Genomic DNA, 19,956 nt, shown 5'->3' with positions numbered 1-19,956 from the left:
GCCTAATTCTCAACCCAGCTCCGTCACTTAAAAACCAGTTTAAAAGAGCTCCATTTCCTTAGTCTTAAAACGGAAATACTTAATTCAGCTTTGAATGGTTGGCATCAGAATTAGTAACACATATGATTGCTCTGGTAGAGTGCCTTCGATAAGGAAGGAGGGTCACACATTCTTAGAGGAAAATGTTTTCCTATAAACTGGACTTTGGAGGAATGGGGGCAGAAAATTAGAAGCCACATAATCTTTAATGCAAAAAATTTGCAATGTTTCTATTCTTTTATTAAGCCTGAGATTTATACATCTCTGTCGTTGTACACTTAGTTCTAGATAATAGAATCCCTTCTAAACTTACTTATTACTCTTAGAAGATAAGGGGTTATCAATCCGAGTGTGGTGTGGAGACAAGAAGCTGAGTGGTAGTCATTTGGATGACTGGAACCAACTGGAACACCCAGAAGACCATAGAGTGTGTTACCTGTTGGGATATTAGCTCTCAAGTCTGGTTTAAACCTAGTTTATAAAACCTGGTACCATCCTATCCTGCCTCTGGGAACTCTAGAACTATCCTTGTGTTGTCATTATTTCATATGATGTTTCCTTTAAGATGTCTGCAATTCAAAAAGTTTAATGTTATCTCTTTGGGAATGTAATCTAATCTCGCAATGATGCTTGTGAACTGGTTGTCATAAACAATAACTGCTCTTATATATAAAAGGGCCTGAACCCCCTCGCTAGCTGCAGGCTCTTCAAAATTCAGTCTGAACTGCTCCCCTTGGGCATGAGTGGATGGTAAATAACTTGGTGAACCCGATGATTACAACAGATTCCTTATCGAAAAGCACTGTCACTAAGATCTGGCTTCATCACAGGAGCCACATCCTGTATCAGGCCTTGATGGCCACAGATCCCTTTCTAGCAAAGAGGCTGAGTTAGCATCCTTTCATCTGCAACACGACATCGTGTTCTCAGCGACAACAGCTCCGTTTGAGGTGACCAGAACTGTGACACGTTTGATAGGTCACACTTGTACGTCCAGATGATACAGGGACACAAGATGCACCATCAGGACTAATTGCTCACGGACAGGATTGAGAGTGTGTGAAATATACTGGTGAACTTTAAGTTATTTCATTCCTCAGTGAAATTGCTCAGTGAAGAGTGCTGATCCACATTTAACAGGCCCAACAGTTATTTATTGGGACATGGAAAATAAGGGCCATGTTGGAAGTACTTCCCAATGTGTTAATTTTCAAATGAATGTTTTCCCTGATTACATTGGTAAACATTTCTGTTATACCCCCGATTTACTCAATCCAGTGCCATCCCGATACGCTCGCATCGGGCAGCCCTGCCATTTAGTCTGGTTTGCTAAATAGATTGTTGAGATTTAGAATGTCCCCATAAACATTTTGCTCCCTTTTGAAATTTGACATTTTTGGTAAAATTTCTTACTTCCCTGAAGTTTCCCTTTTTTTAAATAGAGGAAGTGAAAATTGAAATAATTTTAAAAAGCAATTAATTTTGCTGTCATACTTATTTTTCCTTCTAGTAAAATAAAATCCTGACAAATTACTCAGAAGTCAGCATTGCCTAGAACAGCACATTTTAGAACAAGAATGCTGATCATTATGCATTTCCCAAACCCGTGGTAGTTCTGGAATCTTTAGAAAACTCTTTTCTCTAGTGGATTCTCTACAATCTTGGTCTAACCCAACTGTTTGGATCAAAAATTCCTCACCCGTGTTTGTCCTTCTCTACATCGGTGTCTTTGTGCCTCATCTTCTCTGGATAGAAAAGCGTCTCTTCCCCACCAATTGCTGAAAGTTGAAATCTTTCTCTCCTTTAAGGCCATAATCAAACACTATACTTTTCACTAAGTTTTAAAAATATCTTCAGCTAGAAGCAATATCTTTTTTCTCTCTCTAAATTTCTGTATTTATGTTTATCCTGGGGTGAAATTTTCAACATACCCTGACAGCAGCAATGATGAATGTGAAGAAGACTGAGCTGCTCCATTCACAAATATTCACTGTGTGTCTAACGAGGTAAGACCAGGATCCCGGTACGAATTCTCCCACCATTCAGCTGTGTGGGTGAGTCATTTTACAAGTTCACTTCAAGTATCGTTACTTACAGATAATTCTTACCTGTCTTCATTAGTTATAATATCCTTAAAGACAGGGCCTTGGGACTCCCCATGGCCGACTGGTTAAGTTTGCGTGCTCTGCTTAGGCGGCCTGGGGTTCGCCAGTGTGCATCCTGGGCAAGGACCTATGCACCATTCATCAAGCCATGCTGTGGTGGCATCCCACATACAACTAGAATGACTTACAACTAGGATATACAACTATATACAGGCACTTTGGGGAGAAAAAGAAAAAAGAGGAAGATTGGCAACAGATGTTAGCTTAGGGTCCATCTTCCTTAGCACAGAAAAAAAAAAAGACAAGGTTTTTGTTCAGTACATTTTTGGTGGCCTCTAAGAGGCGTGAACCCTACTTGCACAGAATAAGGACATGACGATCATTTTTTCAATCAGTCAATCAATTTTTCTCTATCATACAAGGATGTTGACTCTGGTATCCCCTGGGTGTATAGAAGTGAGGATGTATAGAAACTACCTGCTATCTCGCCCTGAGCACTTTTCTAGGATTCACAGCTGTCTAGTCCTTGCTTCTTTCTATACCTTTTCCATTGAGGAGAATTATAGTATTAGAGAGATGGTTCCCATGTCACCCTTCTCTAGCCACACATGTGAGCGTCACAGTAACTTGTGGAAGACACAGCAGAGTGACTCTTCTTGCCAGTTGGATGCGTTAAACATGCTGAGTGTCCATCACAGCCTGTTCTCCACGTGGGAGAACAACGGCGAGCAGATCTCATCTTTATTATACTCAAAACACCAGTCACAACAGGTTTTGGAGAATCTTTTTCTTCTGACAAGAAAGAAAACATCACTGAGAGGATCGGAGAGAAACAAGACTTCCACCCATTGCTGGAGCGTGAGAGAGCACTATGTTGATGTCTGTCCAAATCTGGAAACCTGCACATCCGTTGGCAAAGCAATTTCACTTCTGAAAACCCATCCTAAAGAAATTCCGGCATAAGAAAGCCAAGACACAGGTACCATGATGTTTGTAGCAGTGTTGCTGGAAATAGCAAAGAAATGAAACAACCTAGATGAATGAGTTATAAATAAATTATGGTACCCCCAAGACACGGGAATAGAATATATGCTTTAAATAAGATAGATCTGTATGTACTTATGGAGAAAATTCTTAATAGATTACATAAAAAAAGAAATCGCATTTAATACATATAATATGATCTCACTGTTGTAAAAAACAGAAAAGCCAACTATGTACGTAGAGTTTTATATATGTGTATTTATGTTTGTTTGTTTGCATTGAAATATTTGCATATGGATGCATAATTTTTTCCACAAAAAATTTGGAAAGATATATGTCAAACTTATGAGTGGTTACCTCTGGGCTGTGGGAAATGGGTACTGAAGTATAGTCTTTATCTCTGTTTCCTTATTTCTAAAAAAGGCCACCTCATAGGGTTGTTGTGAATATTTAATGAATTTACATGTAAAACGGTTTTATAAAAGTGCTGGCTTGTAATGAACACTAAATAAATTTCAATAACTCCCCCCCCTTTTTTTTTTTAACACACATGTGCTTCTTTCCAATTAAAAAGTAAACAAGATAAAGTCAGATAAAACTAGGGCAGTGGATCAGTACCAGGGTGCGTTTCGTTCTCTCCAGGTTATGGGACAGCCTCGAATCTCTTTCATCAAACAGCCCAGGGATGGGAGCAACACTTGGAAAGCAGGTTACTGGGATCAGCTGTGCCCCCTGGCGGCTGGTTGAGGGAGAGCAAAGGAAAGAACCCATTGTACCCCACTCCGAGAGAACTGTTGTGGGGTGGCATCCTAAATTCTTTCACATCCATTGCCTTAACATCCTTAACCCTTGGACACTAACTTTGCTCATGTCATGTGTCATCAGCAGCCCAACAGCAGTCCCCTTGTTTCTGCCCTCTCTGCTGGAGGTGCCTCCTCCAGCCACGCCCATGTACGAACATGGTCCCATCTTTCAGGGGTCACCTTGGGCGTCACCTCCTGGATAAAACCGTCTCTCACTTTCCCGGGTGAATCACATGTCCTGATGCACAAATAAAGTTAGCTACCTTTTTAGATCACATGTTATGTGTACGTGCGGATATAATTATATGCTGTATATGGATACATGTTTTCAACCAGCCAGTTTCAGGGGCGTGCAGTCTGTATGCAGTAGTCCCCCCGATCTGCAGAGGATACGTTCCAAGACTCCCAGGGACAGTACCAAATCCCATATATACTATGTTTTTTCCTATGCATACGTACTTATGATAAAGTCTAATTTATAAATGAGGCACAGTAAGAGACTAACAACAAAATAACTAACGATAGAGTTGGCCTTGAGGCCATTCCTAAATGCAGTAAGGGTGACTTGAACACAAGCACTGTGACACTGCAACAGTCGATCTGATAACCAAGACGGCTACCAAGTGACTAACCAACAGTAGCATTTACGGGACAAAGCATATGCCGGACAAAGGGATGAGTCATGACCTGGGCAGGTCTGAGCAGGAGGGAGCAGGACGGCGGCGCAAGATTTCATCATGCTACTCAGAACAACGTGCGCTTTAAAACTTACGAATTGTTTATTTCTGGAATTTTCTGTTTAATATTTTCGGACTGCTGTTGACCACCAGTAACAAACTGTGGAAAGAAAAACTGTGGATAAGGGGGGGACTACCTCACTTGCACTGGGCCCCATGCTTGGTTTAGGTCTCTGCTGTTGCTCTCTTGAAATTACTACATTTTTTAACAAGGACCCTGTATTTTCATTCGCACTGGGCCTCGCAAAATACGTGCCTGGCCCTGTTTTCAAATTAAACTCACGATTCTATATTGCATATTATTATTATTGTTCTAGATGAGGAAACCAAGGCTTTGGGTGACTAAGGAATTTTTCTCAAGGTCCCACAACTGGGGTATTGTAGACGCAGGCCTCAGCCTGCTTGCTGGTTTTAAGAATTTCCCACCTGCTTCAGGGTCACCTGGATACCTTCTTAAAAGTGCAGATTCATAGACCACATTCCAGGACCTGCCAGAACATAATTTTTAGAGGTGTGGTCTTGGAATCTGCACCATGAGTAACTCTCCACTGGCTTAGAGAACAAAGCCTGCATTAAGTTCATGTCTACTGTTAGAATCTAACACAGGCCTTCACGCATGGAGTCTCGAGTAATAAATGTATGCTAATTAAGTGAATGTTATTCAGTTACAGCTAGACCACACATTGCTTCTGCAGAATAGCACCTGTGTTTTTCAATTCACAAAGTGCTTGAGAGTTTTCAATTCGGACGGACTGGTTAGCAACTGCAGTTGAGACATTTTTGCCCTGTACTTGCCCCTCATTGACTATTCATGTGGAATCTCTGGATATAAAACCTTTCTTAGGGGCCAGCCTGGTGTCTCAGCAGTTAAGTGGGCATGTTCCGCTTCAGCGGCCCAGGGTTCACCGGTTCGCATCCCAGGTGCGGACATGGCACCACTTGGCAAGCCATGCTGTGGCAGGCATCCCACATATAAAGTAGAGGAAGATGGGTACAGATGTTAGCTCAGGGCCAGTCTTCCTCAGCAAAAAGAGGAGTATTAGCAGCAGATGTTAGCTCAGGGCTAATCTTCCCCCCCACCCTCCAAAAAAAACCTTTCCTGTAAGACAATGAAATCTTTATGATTTCAGAAGAACTTTTGTGGTCAGAGATTCAGAATCACAAATGCCCAGTGGGGTCAAATAGTCACTCTCATAATATTACTGGGAATTTGATACTTAAAATCAGAATTTAACAAGTTAAGCACTGTGCAGACTTCGAGGTAAGGAAGACAAAACTCAACACATCTAAAATGTTCACAACCAGATGAAAGGCTATATATTCACTCAAAGATGTTAGAGAATATTTTGACGTGGGAAAAATGCTGATAGTATATACAGAAAAATTAAGACTCGAAATTATATCTACAGAGTGATTTTTTGATTCTCTCTTTCCTTAACTTAGAATTTCCAGGAATCATTGCCTGTTTTCTCTATACTCATGATAAATCAAGAAACTAAATTCTGTCAATTCTACCTCCCAAAAGTGTCTAACCACTGTACCCTCCTTTCTATCTCTACTGTGGAAATATCCAGTCTAAACTTTTAAATTGGCTTCCTCTATGGTTTCTCTGCTTCAAGCCCCATCCCTTCAATGCATCTTTCACAATACCAACAGAATCATCTTCCTAAACACACATCAGATCAGTCCCCTCACCTTGCAGGGAAGTAAGAACTGAAGAGTAAAAACAAACAAGCAAAAAGAAAAAGTGGCCCCTTGCGAATGCTATTTGGAGTGACCTGGTGTCACATCTGTGCTTCTCTACTTACTAGCTACAAGGACTTGGGCGCTTTATTTTTAAATCTGCCCCAGGAAATAAGCACAATAATAGCAATTACCAATTATTGAACAAACACTATGTACACAGTAACCCAAAGAAAAGGCGCTCTCCTGTTGGTTAGATGAGAAATTAATGCTACGTTAAATTGCCTTCGGCCACACAGGCAGAGGTAATGTAAGTGTGCAACCAGGTATTACACGTCCACGTGGCTTTCCAGTAGGAGGCCAGGCCCCCGCTTTCAAGGTGGTGACCATTAAGCGAGGGGTACAGTCTGCAGCACGTGAGGAGCTGCAAACGGTTGCACCCTTCCTGCAAAGCCATCCTTGACTGACTCTTACTTATAGACACTTAGAATCTGGCCAGGCTCTTTCCCCTCGTACCCCAGCCCATGTGCTGGCTCTTGTCTAGACTCCAGCCTTATCTGAGATGACCTGTCATCTCCAAATACAAGATCCCTTCATGCCTCGTTAATGCAGAAGTTACTCTTTCAACCTAAGGCCCATTTTAAATATTAGTTCAAGTTCTACTTTCTCTGCAAAATCTTTTAAAATCAGTACTCCAGGCTCCTCCAATGGAATGTTCAAGCCTCTGTTAATAGCTGTTGCTCAATTCTATCTTCTTTTTTTTTTTTTTTACCATTTGTGGATATATTGGCTTGCTCCATTGCATGGTAAGTTCTCAGTGACCCAGAATTATGTTATTGTTTTTTGACTAACAAGTGATGGAGCGATTAGCTTGTCCGGTTTGCTGAGGACTCCCCTGGTTTCAGCTCTGAAAGACAGGCACCCTCAGTGTAAACCCAGGTGAGCAGCGCCCTAGTGGACTGCATGGTGAGAAGCTCGTAGAAGGTTTATAACACATCACTGGGGAGTCAGAAACTTCCATTAGGCTTTATGAATCTTTAAAGATTTCTTCTGTGTGTGGTCCTTACTCTACGATTCTCGGTTCATATTACTGTGTAAGTACTGAAGACTATTTCCTTGGTCATCCTACGTTCAGAAAATTTGTAGCCCCTGAGACGGGATATTTTGAATATCAAAAGATTACTTTTAGAAGATAGCTAATTTCAAAAGAAACAAGAAGTCGAAATGCCGCTGGAAAGTGTTGAGTAGGAAAGAAGAAAAATAAAACAACCCAGGCGTATATTAAACAGTCCCTTCATTAAAATGCTATCCAACTTGTTCCTTTGTTTCACACCACTGTGTATAATTATAGTCACAAAACCTCCAGATCTGCCTTCCATTAAGCATCTAAGAATATTCATTGCAGACTCCCAAAACAAGTTTTACATATACAATAATTATATCACAAATGTGCAATGCTTAGATTGTATTTATTATACCAACGTAAACTTAGACCATCTCTCTTAGGGTTGACTTAATCCTTTCCATAACGATGCCCTGGGCATTTCCTAATAGGACAGGAAGTAATCCCCTTTGATGGAAGTTTGTGGGTGCTAGACACTTGACTGTGCAAAATGTCCTAGAAGAGAAATGAGAAAAATGGTGTCAGAATGGTGGGACACCTCTCCTGCAAATGTACACATTTTGTTATGGTAACACATCTCCAGGCTCTGTGGAGAGCAGCTGGATGCTGGCGGGCTGGCAAGTCACACATGACACAGTGGGACAAAGGATGGACTGAGATTCAGAAGACCAAGGTTTGGGCGCAGTTGAGCTCTCTGGTCCCTGAGAGCCAGGTAATGCGGTCTGTGCAGATAACTATGGAGAGAAGCTCAGGAGAATAATTGTGAAAGTGACTTCCAGGTCATAGAGTCGAGGCACAATGATAAGACATTTTCATCAGAGGTGCACATCAGAACATCCTTGGTGGCTTCCAAAAGAGAGATGGGCCCCACTCCAAGGCCAACTAGATGAGAATCTCCTGGGGTAGCGAGCAGGTATACACTTACTTTTTAAAGGCCCACAGATGTTTCCGATTTACTTGCCTTTCATTAAACTACCCAGGCAGTGCAAAATCATTAGCTTTCTAGACTAATGGGCTTGGAATCAAATCCCTTCCAGATCTCTTAATAATATTGTGACTTCGGAAAATTCATTAATTCATTGGTCCTCAGGATCTCTAATTTAAAAAATGGAGACACAAACACCTTGTTTGCAGAGTTCTTGTGTGGAGATGTACGTAAAACATCTAGGTCAGAGTAAATATCTTCAGGAGTCTGATGAGTAAACTAAATACCTTAAGACTGTAAGACAACAGGGAGTGTTGGAGACTATGGCTAATTGGAGAATGCAAAGTCTTGACTAAATATATTTTAAAAAATTATTTTAAACACTAACCTGGTCACACGAAATGTTTCTTCAGGCATGACATCTGGTTTCTCTCCCTAACATATTGGGCAATAAATAACTAATATTCAAGTGCTATATGAAATATAAAATCCTGAGTTCTCTGGAAGTATTCTTCTAGCTCTGTGTAAGGTGCTACTAAATATAGGATTCTATATTGATTCAACAAATATTCTGCACCCTTTATGTACTACTGAATGCAGATAGAAATACTAAAAGAACTAATTCAAAGAGTTTACAGCTGAGAGAGAGAGCAGATGAATTAAAAGATGCCCATTAGTAATGCTCGGAACAACACTAATGCCGCCAACATGACCTTTCCACTTCCAATTTTGCATTAACGTTCTACCCAGGGATTTAGGGAGACCTGTATTCCTATATACAATTTTTAAACATTGCTAATGACTAGTAATATTTGGAATTTTAAGTAAATTTTTTAGAAAGAGTATGTTTTAACTAGATCAACATGGTGGCTTGTTGTGAAATAAGGATACTTGCTTAATTCATGCCAAGGCTCCTTCCAGGTTTAAGATTCTATAATTAGGAAACAACACAACGTGAATAATCACATAAGAGGAACCTTTGACCAAAGGACTCAGAGTCATTCTTAGCGCTAGAGCATTTCCCAATATATTTGGGGCAAATTTCCATCACGTGAGAAGTGTTTGTCAGCTCAAGAAGTACACAACTTGGCAGCTTTCTGACTCAGTTAAAATTGGACTGTCCAGGGCTGGTCTTGTGGTGTAGTAGTTAAGTTCGCATACTCTGCTTTGGCAGCCCAGGTTCAAGGGTTCGGACCCTGGGTGTGGACCTACACTACTTGTCAGCCATGCTGTGGTGGCATCCCACATACAAAATAGAGGAAGATTGGCACAGATGTTAGCTCAGGGCTAATCTTCCTCAAGCAAAAAGAGGAAGATTGGCAATAGATGTTAGCTCAGGGGGAATCTTCCTCACTAAAAAAAAAAAAGAAATTGGAATGGCCTCTGTGATCATCATGGGTCAGATTTTCTGAACTCATTTAAAATCCAAACAAAATAATTTTACAAAGCCTGTTGCTAACATTTATTTCAAATCCTGATTCCCCCGCTTGTTAGGTCCGTGGCCTGGACAAATACTGCACCTAAGGTTTAGTTTTCTCAGCCTTTTACCCAAACTGAGTAAGACTCATCAGGAGGGTCAACCCAACTGAGACAATGCTTGTAAAGCACTTGGCAGAGCCCTGACTTATAGTAATATTCCGGAAATACTGTCTAGTACTTTGATTGTCATTTCAACTTCTAGACAACTAGGGCCATCTTGTCCTTCCGCTCAGGAATCTTCCCTGTCTGCATAGTCACCCACGCCACTTCCACGGGAGACATTGCTGCTCGCAAAGCCTCTCCCCAGGCAGCCATCTAGGGTCAGGCATCAACTCGGATCTGACTCAGTTCAAAGCCCGAGCACTTTCTGCTTCACCCCAACCATTTCGGGGAGGGAAGAGTCCTGCAAACAGACCTGCCCTTCTCTTTCGTCTCTTTTACATTTGCGGTTTCTGTTTAAGATTTTTAGTTTTAAGCAAGAGTCTTACAGATACCAACAACACACACACACTTGAAAAATGCTCTCCGATGTGACAAAGCCCAACTTCCTTAGCCCGCCATTGAACACTGTCCGTGATCTGGCTGGAACACACTTCTCCAGTCTCCCTGTCCCATTTCTCCCCTTGCCTTTTTGCACTCCAGCCCATATGGACTTATTATTCACCACGCACGTGGCATCTTCCCTTCTACATGCTTCAACTCCAGATGCCACCTCTGGCATCTCCAAGCCCTACCCTATCTCCAGGCTCGGCAACAATGCCAGCCCTTCTGGGAAGGGTTTCCAGCATCCTTCTCCAAGAAAGCGCATGGGCTTCCAACTGAGTCAGACCCAAGTTCATATCTAATCTTCATCCTTGACTAGTTGTATTTTCGTGGATTCTTTAAAAAAGTCGGCATCTATGTCTTTCTATAAATAAAATCCTACCCCACAGGGCTGAGAGGAGGACTGGCTGTACAAACAAGGAGCAGAGGCACTAACCTCAGCCATCACTTCCTGCCTCACCTGTGGACACTTCTCTTATTTGCTTCTTTACAGAAACGGTATAGGAACAACTGCATTGCTATTAGGAAAAACAACCAGAGCTGGATCCCTAGTCCCATTCCTTACACCAAAATAAATTCTAGACGAACCAAGGTTTTACATGTAAAAAATGAAACATCAACAACAACAAATGAATGGAAGAAAAGACAGATGAATTTATTTATGAATTTGGAGTGGAGAAGGCTTTTCCAAGCAGAGTACAATAATCAGAAGTCAACACAGATCAATGGAACAGAACTGAGACCCCAGAGGTAAACCCACACATTTACGGACAGCTAACATTCGACAAGAGAGCCAAGAGCATACAATGGAGAAAGGAGAGTCTCTTCAATAAACGGTGTTGGGAAAACCAGACAGCCACATGCAAAAGAATGAAAGTAGACCATTATCTTACACCATGCACAAAAATTAACTCAAAATGGATTAAAGACTTGAATGAAACACCCGAAACCATGAAACTTCTAGAAGAAAACATAGGTGGTACGCTCTTTGACATCGGTCTGAGCAGCATATATTCAAGTACCATGTCTGACCGGGCAAGAGAAACAAAAGAAAAAATAAACAAATGGGACTACAGCAAACTGAAAAGCTTCTGCACAGCAAAGGAAACCATCAACAAAATGAGAAGACAACCTAACAATTCGGAGAAGATATTTGCAAACCACATATCAGATAAGGGGTTAATATCCAAAATATACAAAGAACTCATACAGCTCAACGACAAAAAAACAACAACCCAATTAGAAAATGGGCAAAATATTTGAACAGAGATTTCTCCAAAGAAGATATACGGATGGCCAACAGGCGTATGAAAAGATGCTCAACATTGTTAACTATCAGGGAAATGCAAATCAAAACTACAATGAGGTATCACCTCACTCCGGTCAGAATGGCTATAATTAACAAGACAGGAAACAAGTGTTGGAAAGGATGTGGAGAGAAGGGAACCCTTGTTCACTGCTGGTAGGAGTGCAAACTGATGCAGCCACTATGGAAAGCAGTTTGGAGTATCCTCAGAAAATTAAGAATAGATCTACCGTGTGATCCAGTTATTCCACTGCTGGGTATTTACTCAAAGAACTTGAAAATACAAAGGCATAAAGATACATGCACTCCTATGTTCATCACAGCATTATTCACAATAGCCAAGACTTGGAAGCAACCTAGGTGCCCATCAAGGGACGAATGGATAAAGGAGATGTGGTATAAATACACAATGGAATACTACTCGGCCATAAGAAATGATGAGATCTGGCCATTTGTGACAACATGGATGGACCTTGAGGGTATTACGCTGAGTGAAATAAATCAGAGGGAGAAAGTCAAATACTGTGTGATCTCACTCATAAGTAGAAGATGAAAACAACGACAAACAAACACATAGAGACAGAGATTGGACTGGTGGTTGCCACAGGGGCAGAGGGGGCGGAGGAGGACAAAAGGGGTGATTCGGCTCACGTGTGAGGGGATGGAGTATAATTAGTTTTTGGATGGTGAACATGATGTAATCTACACAGAATTCAAAATATATTACGTGTACATTTGAAAGCTATATAATGTTATAATCCAATGTTACTGCAATAAAAAAAAAGAAAAAAAAACAAACAAAAAAAGAAGTCAACAAATGAAAAGACTGATGATTTTAGCTAATTAAACATTTTCAATGTTTCTACAGCAAAAAAACCTATAAAAATGAAATTATATCAAACTGAGAAAATAATTTTGCAACATATATTATGAAAGGCTAACGTTCTTAATTTACAAAGAGCACTTACCTATCAAGAGAAAATGCGGAATATTCCAAGAAAAAATAGACAGAGTATTTGGTCTCAGGTAGCAAATATACACAACTGAAAAATGTGAAATGATGTTCAATTTTGCTAACAAAAAACATAAGTTAAAGCAAAGAGATACAACTTTTAACCTAATGGATGGATAAAAATTATAAAGATAATATCCAATGTCAGTAACAGTGTAAGGACACAGGTCTTCTCATGCGCTGTTTTAGGGGTGCAAATTGGTGCTACTTTTTTTGAGCACAACTTCGCAAAATTTCCCAAATTTATAAAAAAGGAGATTTCTTTGATTCACTACTTACACTGCTAGAAATTTAGCTTAGAAATAAATTCCAGACCTACACAGTAATAAGCTAGTTGCAAAACTTTTTGGAATGGAAAAAAAAATTAGTGATTTGTTAATAGATGCCCAGTAAATTGAGTCATGATACATACCAACACAGAATTCCATGCAGTTATTAAAAAAGAATGATGCTGACAAGAATATTTCTAAGAAATATTAAGTGAGAAAAAAGTGCAGAAGGACTATGATTCCATTTGTAATAAATTTAAAATATGGGGGTGGGGTGAATTGAGTGTGTATCAATACACATACGCAAATGTAAATATTTTTCTAGAAAAATATATAAGAAACTGAAAAGTGGTTACTTTTTTTGGTGAGGAAGATTGGCCCTGAGCTAACATCTGTGCTAGTCTTCCTCTATTTTATATATGGGACGCCTGCCACAGCATGGCTTGATGAGCGATGTGTAGGTCTGCACCCAGGATCCAAACCCATAAACCCTGGACCGTGGAAATGAAGGGCGTGGAACTGTAGGCCATGGGGCTGGTTACTTTCGGGGAGAGAAAGCGAGTGGGGATGAAGGGGACATGTGGAATAGAGAAACATTATTTTATGCCTTCCCAAACCAGTCTGGGGCCTGAATCCGTGACTCCTAACTTTGTATATTACACCTAAATTGTATACACATAATAAACAGCTCATCTACTGCGGACGTTAGTTCCCAGTTTGTCAGCTGGGACGACTGGAGAGGTACAAAGTTTTGAACACTGGGCATAATTTGTTAACTAAATTAATAGAAGTACAGTTTACTGTGGTGTGGAAGTTCAAACACTCGGGGATGAGGGGCCTTCACGTTGAAAGACTGGAGCCACTGGCGATGGAGAATGAAGCACAGAGAACTCCGACGGGGGCTACTTATCCTTCTGCCAGGGGAATCAGGAAAGGGCGGATGTGGCTTTCAGAGCAATTTGTGATATTTCAGCTGCACCCCGACCAGTGATCCAAAACTGGCATGTAACCTTTACCTTCAGTTCCAACAGCCGGAACGCTTGGAGCGTCAGCACCACTTATTTTTGAAGACGAAAACTGAAAACACCGTTTGATACAGAGGCCACCACCGCCTCCATACTCGTGTTTATAAATAAACGAAACCTAGTTTCTAACAGTGAAAATGTGGCTCCAGGAGCCAAGATTGAGTGCATTCAAACCCACGAACGATAGAAAGGTCTTAACCCTCACCCACCCATACCAGCTGGATAACCCGCCTATGACTGTTGGGGTCGCGGCACGGTCACACTGGGGTGAACAGGGCCCACTTCGGTCACTTACGTCATGTAGGTGAAAAACGTGCTCAGGGGCTCCAAGGAATGATTCCGGAAATACTCAAATTCGCTGCATAACTTTTTTCTCATCTCGGTGTCAATTTTGGAAACAGTAAGTGGATTCGTTTGATTAGCCAAGAAGTTGCCGTAATCAGTGGTCTGGAGATGAATTTTTAGATCTGAAATTAAATGAAACCCCAAATCAGGTTAAACTTTGAACACGCGTGGATAGCCTTTACAGCATTAATTGAATTTATGGTAACTTTACAATAAATGCATATTTAATAATCATTACCTTGTTAGACCTTAACATAAGGTCTATATACAATTTAGACTTGAGTATTAATATCTAAAGCAATAAAAAATCCAATGCTAATACTGACAGTCTAGCACAACGTAAAAGCTTTCAACTACCCTAGAAAATCTAGAATGATTTAGCAAAGCTGAAGAAAGGAACATTAACCACCACCTAGTCCAGAGATGACGAACGGTATCACTCAAGCTAGTTTTAGTCGTCTGGAAACAGCTGCTTGGAAAACTGTTAAGAATACTCAGGCTCCACCTCGGTTTGATGGAAAAGAGAAATTTATTAGTAATATTTACCATGAGTACAGGAGGCGGAGGGGGCAGCCATCAATCTTTTATAACAGATGAAGAAACTGAGTCTCAGTGGGGCTAAGTGGTGGCATTATATAATAGTAGATCTTGAACTAGGAGATGAGTCTCCTTGCTCTTAAAATCCAGCATCGTTTCCATCTGACCCCGTCAGCCATCCTTTAAATGGCAATGCTTTGGTTGCCAGACAACTGAATTGAATTCCAGCTTCATTTGTTGTCACTTCCTCCTGAACAAACCACGTGCTTTCCAGCATCCAGACTTTTTTTTTTTTAAAGATTTTTTATTTTATTCCTTTTTCTCCCCAAAGCGCCCCGGTACATAGTTGTATATTCTTCGTTGTGGGTCCTTCTGGTTGTGGCATGTGGGATGCTGCCTCAGCGTGGCTCGATGAGCAGTGCCGTATCCGCGCCCAGGATTCGAACCAGCGAAACACTGGGCTGCCTGCAGCGGAGCGCGCGAACTTAACCACTCAGCCACGGGGCCAGCCCCACCAGCATCCAGACTTTTATTAAGGTTGACCCCACTCTGCTCTCTAGAATCTCCCCACTCTACCCCTTTTCAGATTTGCTCATTGCAAAGTATCCTTCAAGGTCTGGGTTATAACATTAAAATAATGGTTCCTAGTGACTGAGAGGTTATTATGTACCAGGCATTGTACTGAGGGTGTATTATCTCATTTAATACTCATGGCAATCCTATGAGACGCATATAATTTTTATCACTTTAGCAGATCAGAACACAGAAGCTCAGAGAAGTTAATACCTTGCTCAAGATCACATTGATAAACTGGGATTCCAAGCCAGGTTCATCTGACTCCAAAGCCATCTAAAAATCTGTATTTTATTGCCAATCAATTAAATTAGATTATCAGTTGTGACGTGAAACCTTAATTCTGTCAGGCAGAATGATTCAATCTGGGACGGTCCCATGGCCGAGTGGTTAAGTTTGTGTGCTCCACTTCGGCGGCCTAGTGTTCACTAGTTTGGATCCTGGGCACGGCCTATGCACTGCTTGTCAAGCCATGCCATGGCGGCATCCCACACAGAAGAACTAGAATGACTTATGACTAGGATATACAATTACGTACTGGGGTTCTGGGAGGAAAAGAAAAAAAAAAAGGAGGAGGATTTGCAACACATGTTAGCTCAGGGCCAATCTTCCTCACCAAAAAAAAAAAAAAAAAAGTATGCCTAAATACTTAGGGGAAAAAAGAAAAGAATTAGTCAATCTCACTCATCCAAATTTCAAAGTACTTTGTAGTACTTCTAGCACAACACCTATCAGAGCATGTTAGATGGTCTTAATTATGTTAACTCCAAAAAAGCAGTATACTATCTTGGTGTATCTTTTTTCCACGGCTCTTTGCTCAGTATTCAACATTTAAGGGTTAATGAATATCTGAGCATCAGAAATGTCTTTGGCATCATCTAGCACACAACTGGAGCCAACATAGCATCCTTGAGCTTGCTGGACATTTCATTCAAACACTTATTAAGCATCTATTATGTGATGTTAACTACAGGAGACCCAAAGATAGACCAGACATATTCCTCGTTCTCAAGGAAACTCACAATCCAGTGGAGAAGGAGGCGCCACAAACAGATGATTCAAACAAGTGGCTAAGTCCAGTGATAAAGAGAAGGATCTTGATTTATGGGAACATAGAAAATGAGAGCAAGATCTATAGGGATGGGAGCAAAAAAGTCTAGGAAGGGTTCCTGAAGTAGGTGAAACCAGGGCTGAGCGCCTTCAGGCGCTGTGTGGGAGCGGGAGGGAGGCATTCCCTGAACTGATACAGGGATGGTATGTGCAAGAAGCTCAAAGCAGTTCTAAGTGGAAGAGAAGGAGAGGAAAGAAATGAAGACAGAAACAAGCAGAGGCGGTCCTAAGGAGGATGCAGTGTGACATGTCTTATCCTGAGCATAAAGGGGAGCCACTGTGGGCCATGAACTAACGGCCCTGGATTCTGAGGGCAGGCGGGTTTGCAGTTAGGGACAATGTGCATCCGAGGGTCCTTGAGCATCCGAGATTCAGCAGGCAGGCATTCTTCCCGAGCGTCTGGAGTAGATTATGCATCAGAAATGCTCTTTATCTGACTGCAGAATTAATTTGTTCAATTACCTATTTAATTAACTTAATTTTTAAAAATTATACTTTTTTTTGCCAGATCTTGTTTGGCTTTTGTTTTGGCAGTTCAGATTTTTATGCAATGTGACAGTTTGCATCCTCAGCACTGAGGAATACTTGCCAACAGAAGGGACACAAATGGTATTTCTTTAAAAACCATGATATTTTGCTCATGTGACATATGTTTCTTTTAAATGAAATAACTTCCAAACCTTTCAGCTGCCAGGGAGATCCTGAAATTAAATGTCTCACGCGTTTCAGACCCTGTGGGAATCTCGTAATCCGGCAGTTGGTGGAGAGGCAAATGGGACAGAACCAGCCGAGTCCTTTTATCTAGCACCAAGACCACCCAAGGGACACTCGCATCCAGATTCTAAGAAAATCTTAGGGTCTGAAACGTTTGCTCTGAGATAATGATGGATTACCATCAATGCTGATGGCTTCATAGTGTTCAAAATCAGATCACAGAATTTTTTCCCTGCATTTCCCCACGCACCTGCCTACATAGCACTTTGTGGCCAAATATTAAATTTGGAATAAACAGGCTTCTTAACTACAGGAACTCAAAGCCTTTAACCATTAATTTGAGTGACTTCTTTGAAAAGAGCCTGGTCCAGAGCCTCTCAAGCCACTAGAAAAGATGGAACACTCGGGAAAATTACACGACTCCCTTACCCAGAGAGGCACGTGGCGAGCGGTGTTTTTCCTTGTTAATTCAAATGAGGAAATGAAATGTGTTCCAAACCACGAGATCACTACCAGCGACATCAGTTGTGTAGGTCCCAAACAGCAATGGAATAAACATGTAGACTAGGCTGTCATCACCAATGTCAGGGTACGTCACACAGAGCAGCACATATGGACTGAGCGCCCTCATGTGTGCACAGCGCCATCGTGGAAACCTGTCTTCTGTGGGTGCAGTCCCTGGGGTCAGGGAATTATCCCAGGTCACCTGGCTTGTGAGCCGGGACAACGATCTGGGACATCATGGTTGCCTTTTCTCTATTAATTTGTTGGGCGAATCAGTATTGGAGCATGACGAATTTTTTTCTGTGCAGCTTCCTGCTCAGGGCTCTCTTCCAGACCCTTCACGTCTAGGCAGGTGAGGTGCAGGAAGCCACTTTGGAGGTCCCTGTAAAGGCTGCTCTCCTGGAGCAAGCCCCCGCCTTCCCCCACACTCTGCTGGCAGGTCGTCTGACCTTTCCGAACTCACTTTCCTCATCTGCAAGAGGCATGTAGAATCTATGCTTCTGGGTTGTTGTGGGGATGAAACAAGCTATGGAGGCAAGTAGAATCTATGCTTCCGGGTTGTTGTGGGGATGAAACAAGCTATGGAGGCAAAGAGCCCGCAGATAGAAGCCACGACATAATATTCTGTTCTCTTCTCATTTGTCCCCACCTCCTTCCAAAATAATTTGATTCAGTTGGCTGAAGATGTTGGTTTTTATTTTCTAAACCAGCATTTTCTCAACCAATATATTGGAATCTACCATCAGATATTACAATTACTCAAATTTTAATAAACATATCAACATCTATAAAACCAGCCATTTCTTCCTCCGTTTTTGCTAATTTACTGCCATTCTTACAGTGATGAAACTTCAAGTTCTCTTTGGTGTTGGATCACTCCAAATTCTACATTGTTCCTTAATGTCTTCTCTGATTTCCACTCCTTACACCCCTGGCTTATAAAGGGCTATCTGACACCTCGATTACGGTGGCAAACTCTTAATTGATTCTCAGGCTCGTTTCTCCTCATGCTTTCCCAGCCTCAAGTTTAATCTTTCCTAAGGCTTATTTTGATCCGTAAGGATCCTATAAACAGCTTACAACCACTGAGTTTTACGCAGATGAAAAACAACTTTCATATATTTGTAGTGTTTTACCACAGACAGAACAGTTTTAATATACAATCTCTTAGCCTTAACAATAATCTCCATTTGACAGCTGCAGAAACTGAGGTTCAGCGAGATAACCTTGTTTACGTTTTCCATGAAACCTCTTATGTTTCCATGAAGATTCAGACAGGTCTCTTGTCCTCATTCACCATCTTAAAGGTCCATAACCAGACCTTCAGGGTCCTTCAGCATTGTCCCCAGCCTCATTCCAGCCTCATCTCCAGGTATTCTAGCATTGCAGACAAACTGCTTTACTCCCTTCCATACGCTTTTATTTTTTCCTACCAGTACTTCACTAGTTTTCCCTGGGGGCCTAGAATGTTGGCCATTTCAACTCTCGTGCCCCCACCTCCCACCCCCATCTGATTGGCATTTTCCCAACATACCGTCCTCCAAGATTTGGTTCACTTTCTAACACATCTTCCATTTGTAGGTTTGAACTATTCTTGTTTTTTCGTTTTTACTTATTTATGATATCTTCTCAACTAGACAGCTGTTTAGAGAGTGAATGTCTTACTCTTTATCATATTCTCCACACCACCTAATACGATTTTTATCACAAAGATGAGCTTAGGGTATTAGTAGATTTAATTTGTGATTAAAACCTGGTACCAATATCCCAGCCAGCGGTCACACAGCACTTTGTTATGTAATTTAGTGCATGTTGCTAGGATGGAAAGTCCTTATTTTGATTCTTATTCACCAGACTATTTCCAAAACAAACTGGTGTTCTCTGAGGATAGAACCAACAGCACAGAATCATATTCCAAACACCATTAACCATGACCACAAATGGGAAGAATTGTTCCAGGAATTCAAAAGTCTAGCAGAAGAGAGTAAACTAATTCTTGTATGTACACCGCAGTTCAGGGGGTGCTTATGGTTTCCCAGGAATTCTTATGATTTACGGTTTCAAAAACATCTTTAGAAATTTCTGATGTTCTTGGTACCTGGGAGGAAGGCCAGGGAGATATCATCTAAGTATCGGATGA

General features: G+C 41.3%; 1 protein-coding gene across 2 annotated transcripts in view; it reads right to left on the bottom strand.

Moving 5' to 3' along the window:
* ATP6V0D2 (ATPase H+ transporting V0 subunit d2) overlaps window positions 1–19,956 on the bottom strand; it is a 46,297-nt gene that overhangs the window by 19,261 nt on the left and 7,080 nt on the right. For both annotated transcript variants that reach the window (XM_046641561.1, XM_046641560.1), the window contains exon 2: window positions 14,329–14,500. In XM_046641561.1, coding sequence (XP_046497517.1) covers window positions 14,329–14,500 — 172 coding nt within the window. The remainder of the gene's footprint in view (window positions 1–14,328; window positions 14,501–19,956) is intronic.

This window comes from Equus quagga, chromosome 16, assembly GCF_021613505.1.
Source record: "Equus quagga isolate Etosha38 chromosome 16, UCLA_HA_Equagga_1.0, whole genome shotgun sequence".
Taxonomy (NCBI): domain Eukaryota; kingdom Metazoa; phylum Chordata; class Mammalia; order Perissodactyla; family Equidae; genus Equus; species Equus quagga.
The sequence above is the reverse complement of the archived record's forward strand: the minus strand, read 5'-3'. Positions and strand labels throughout refer to the sequence as shown.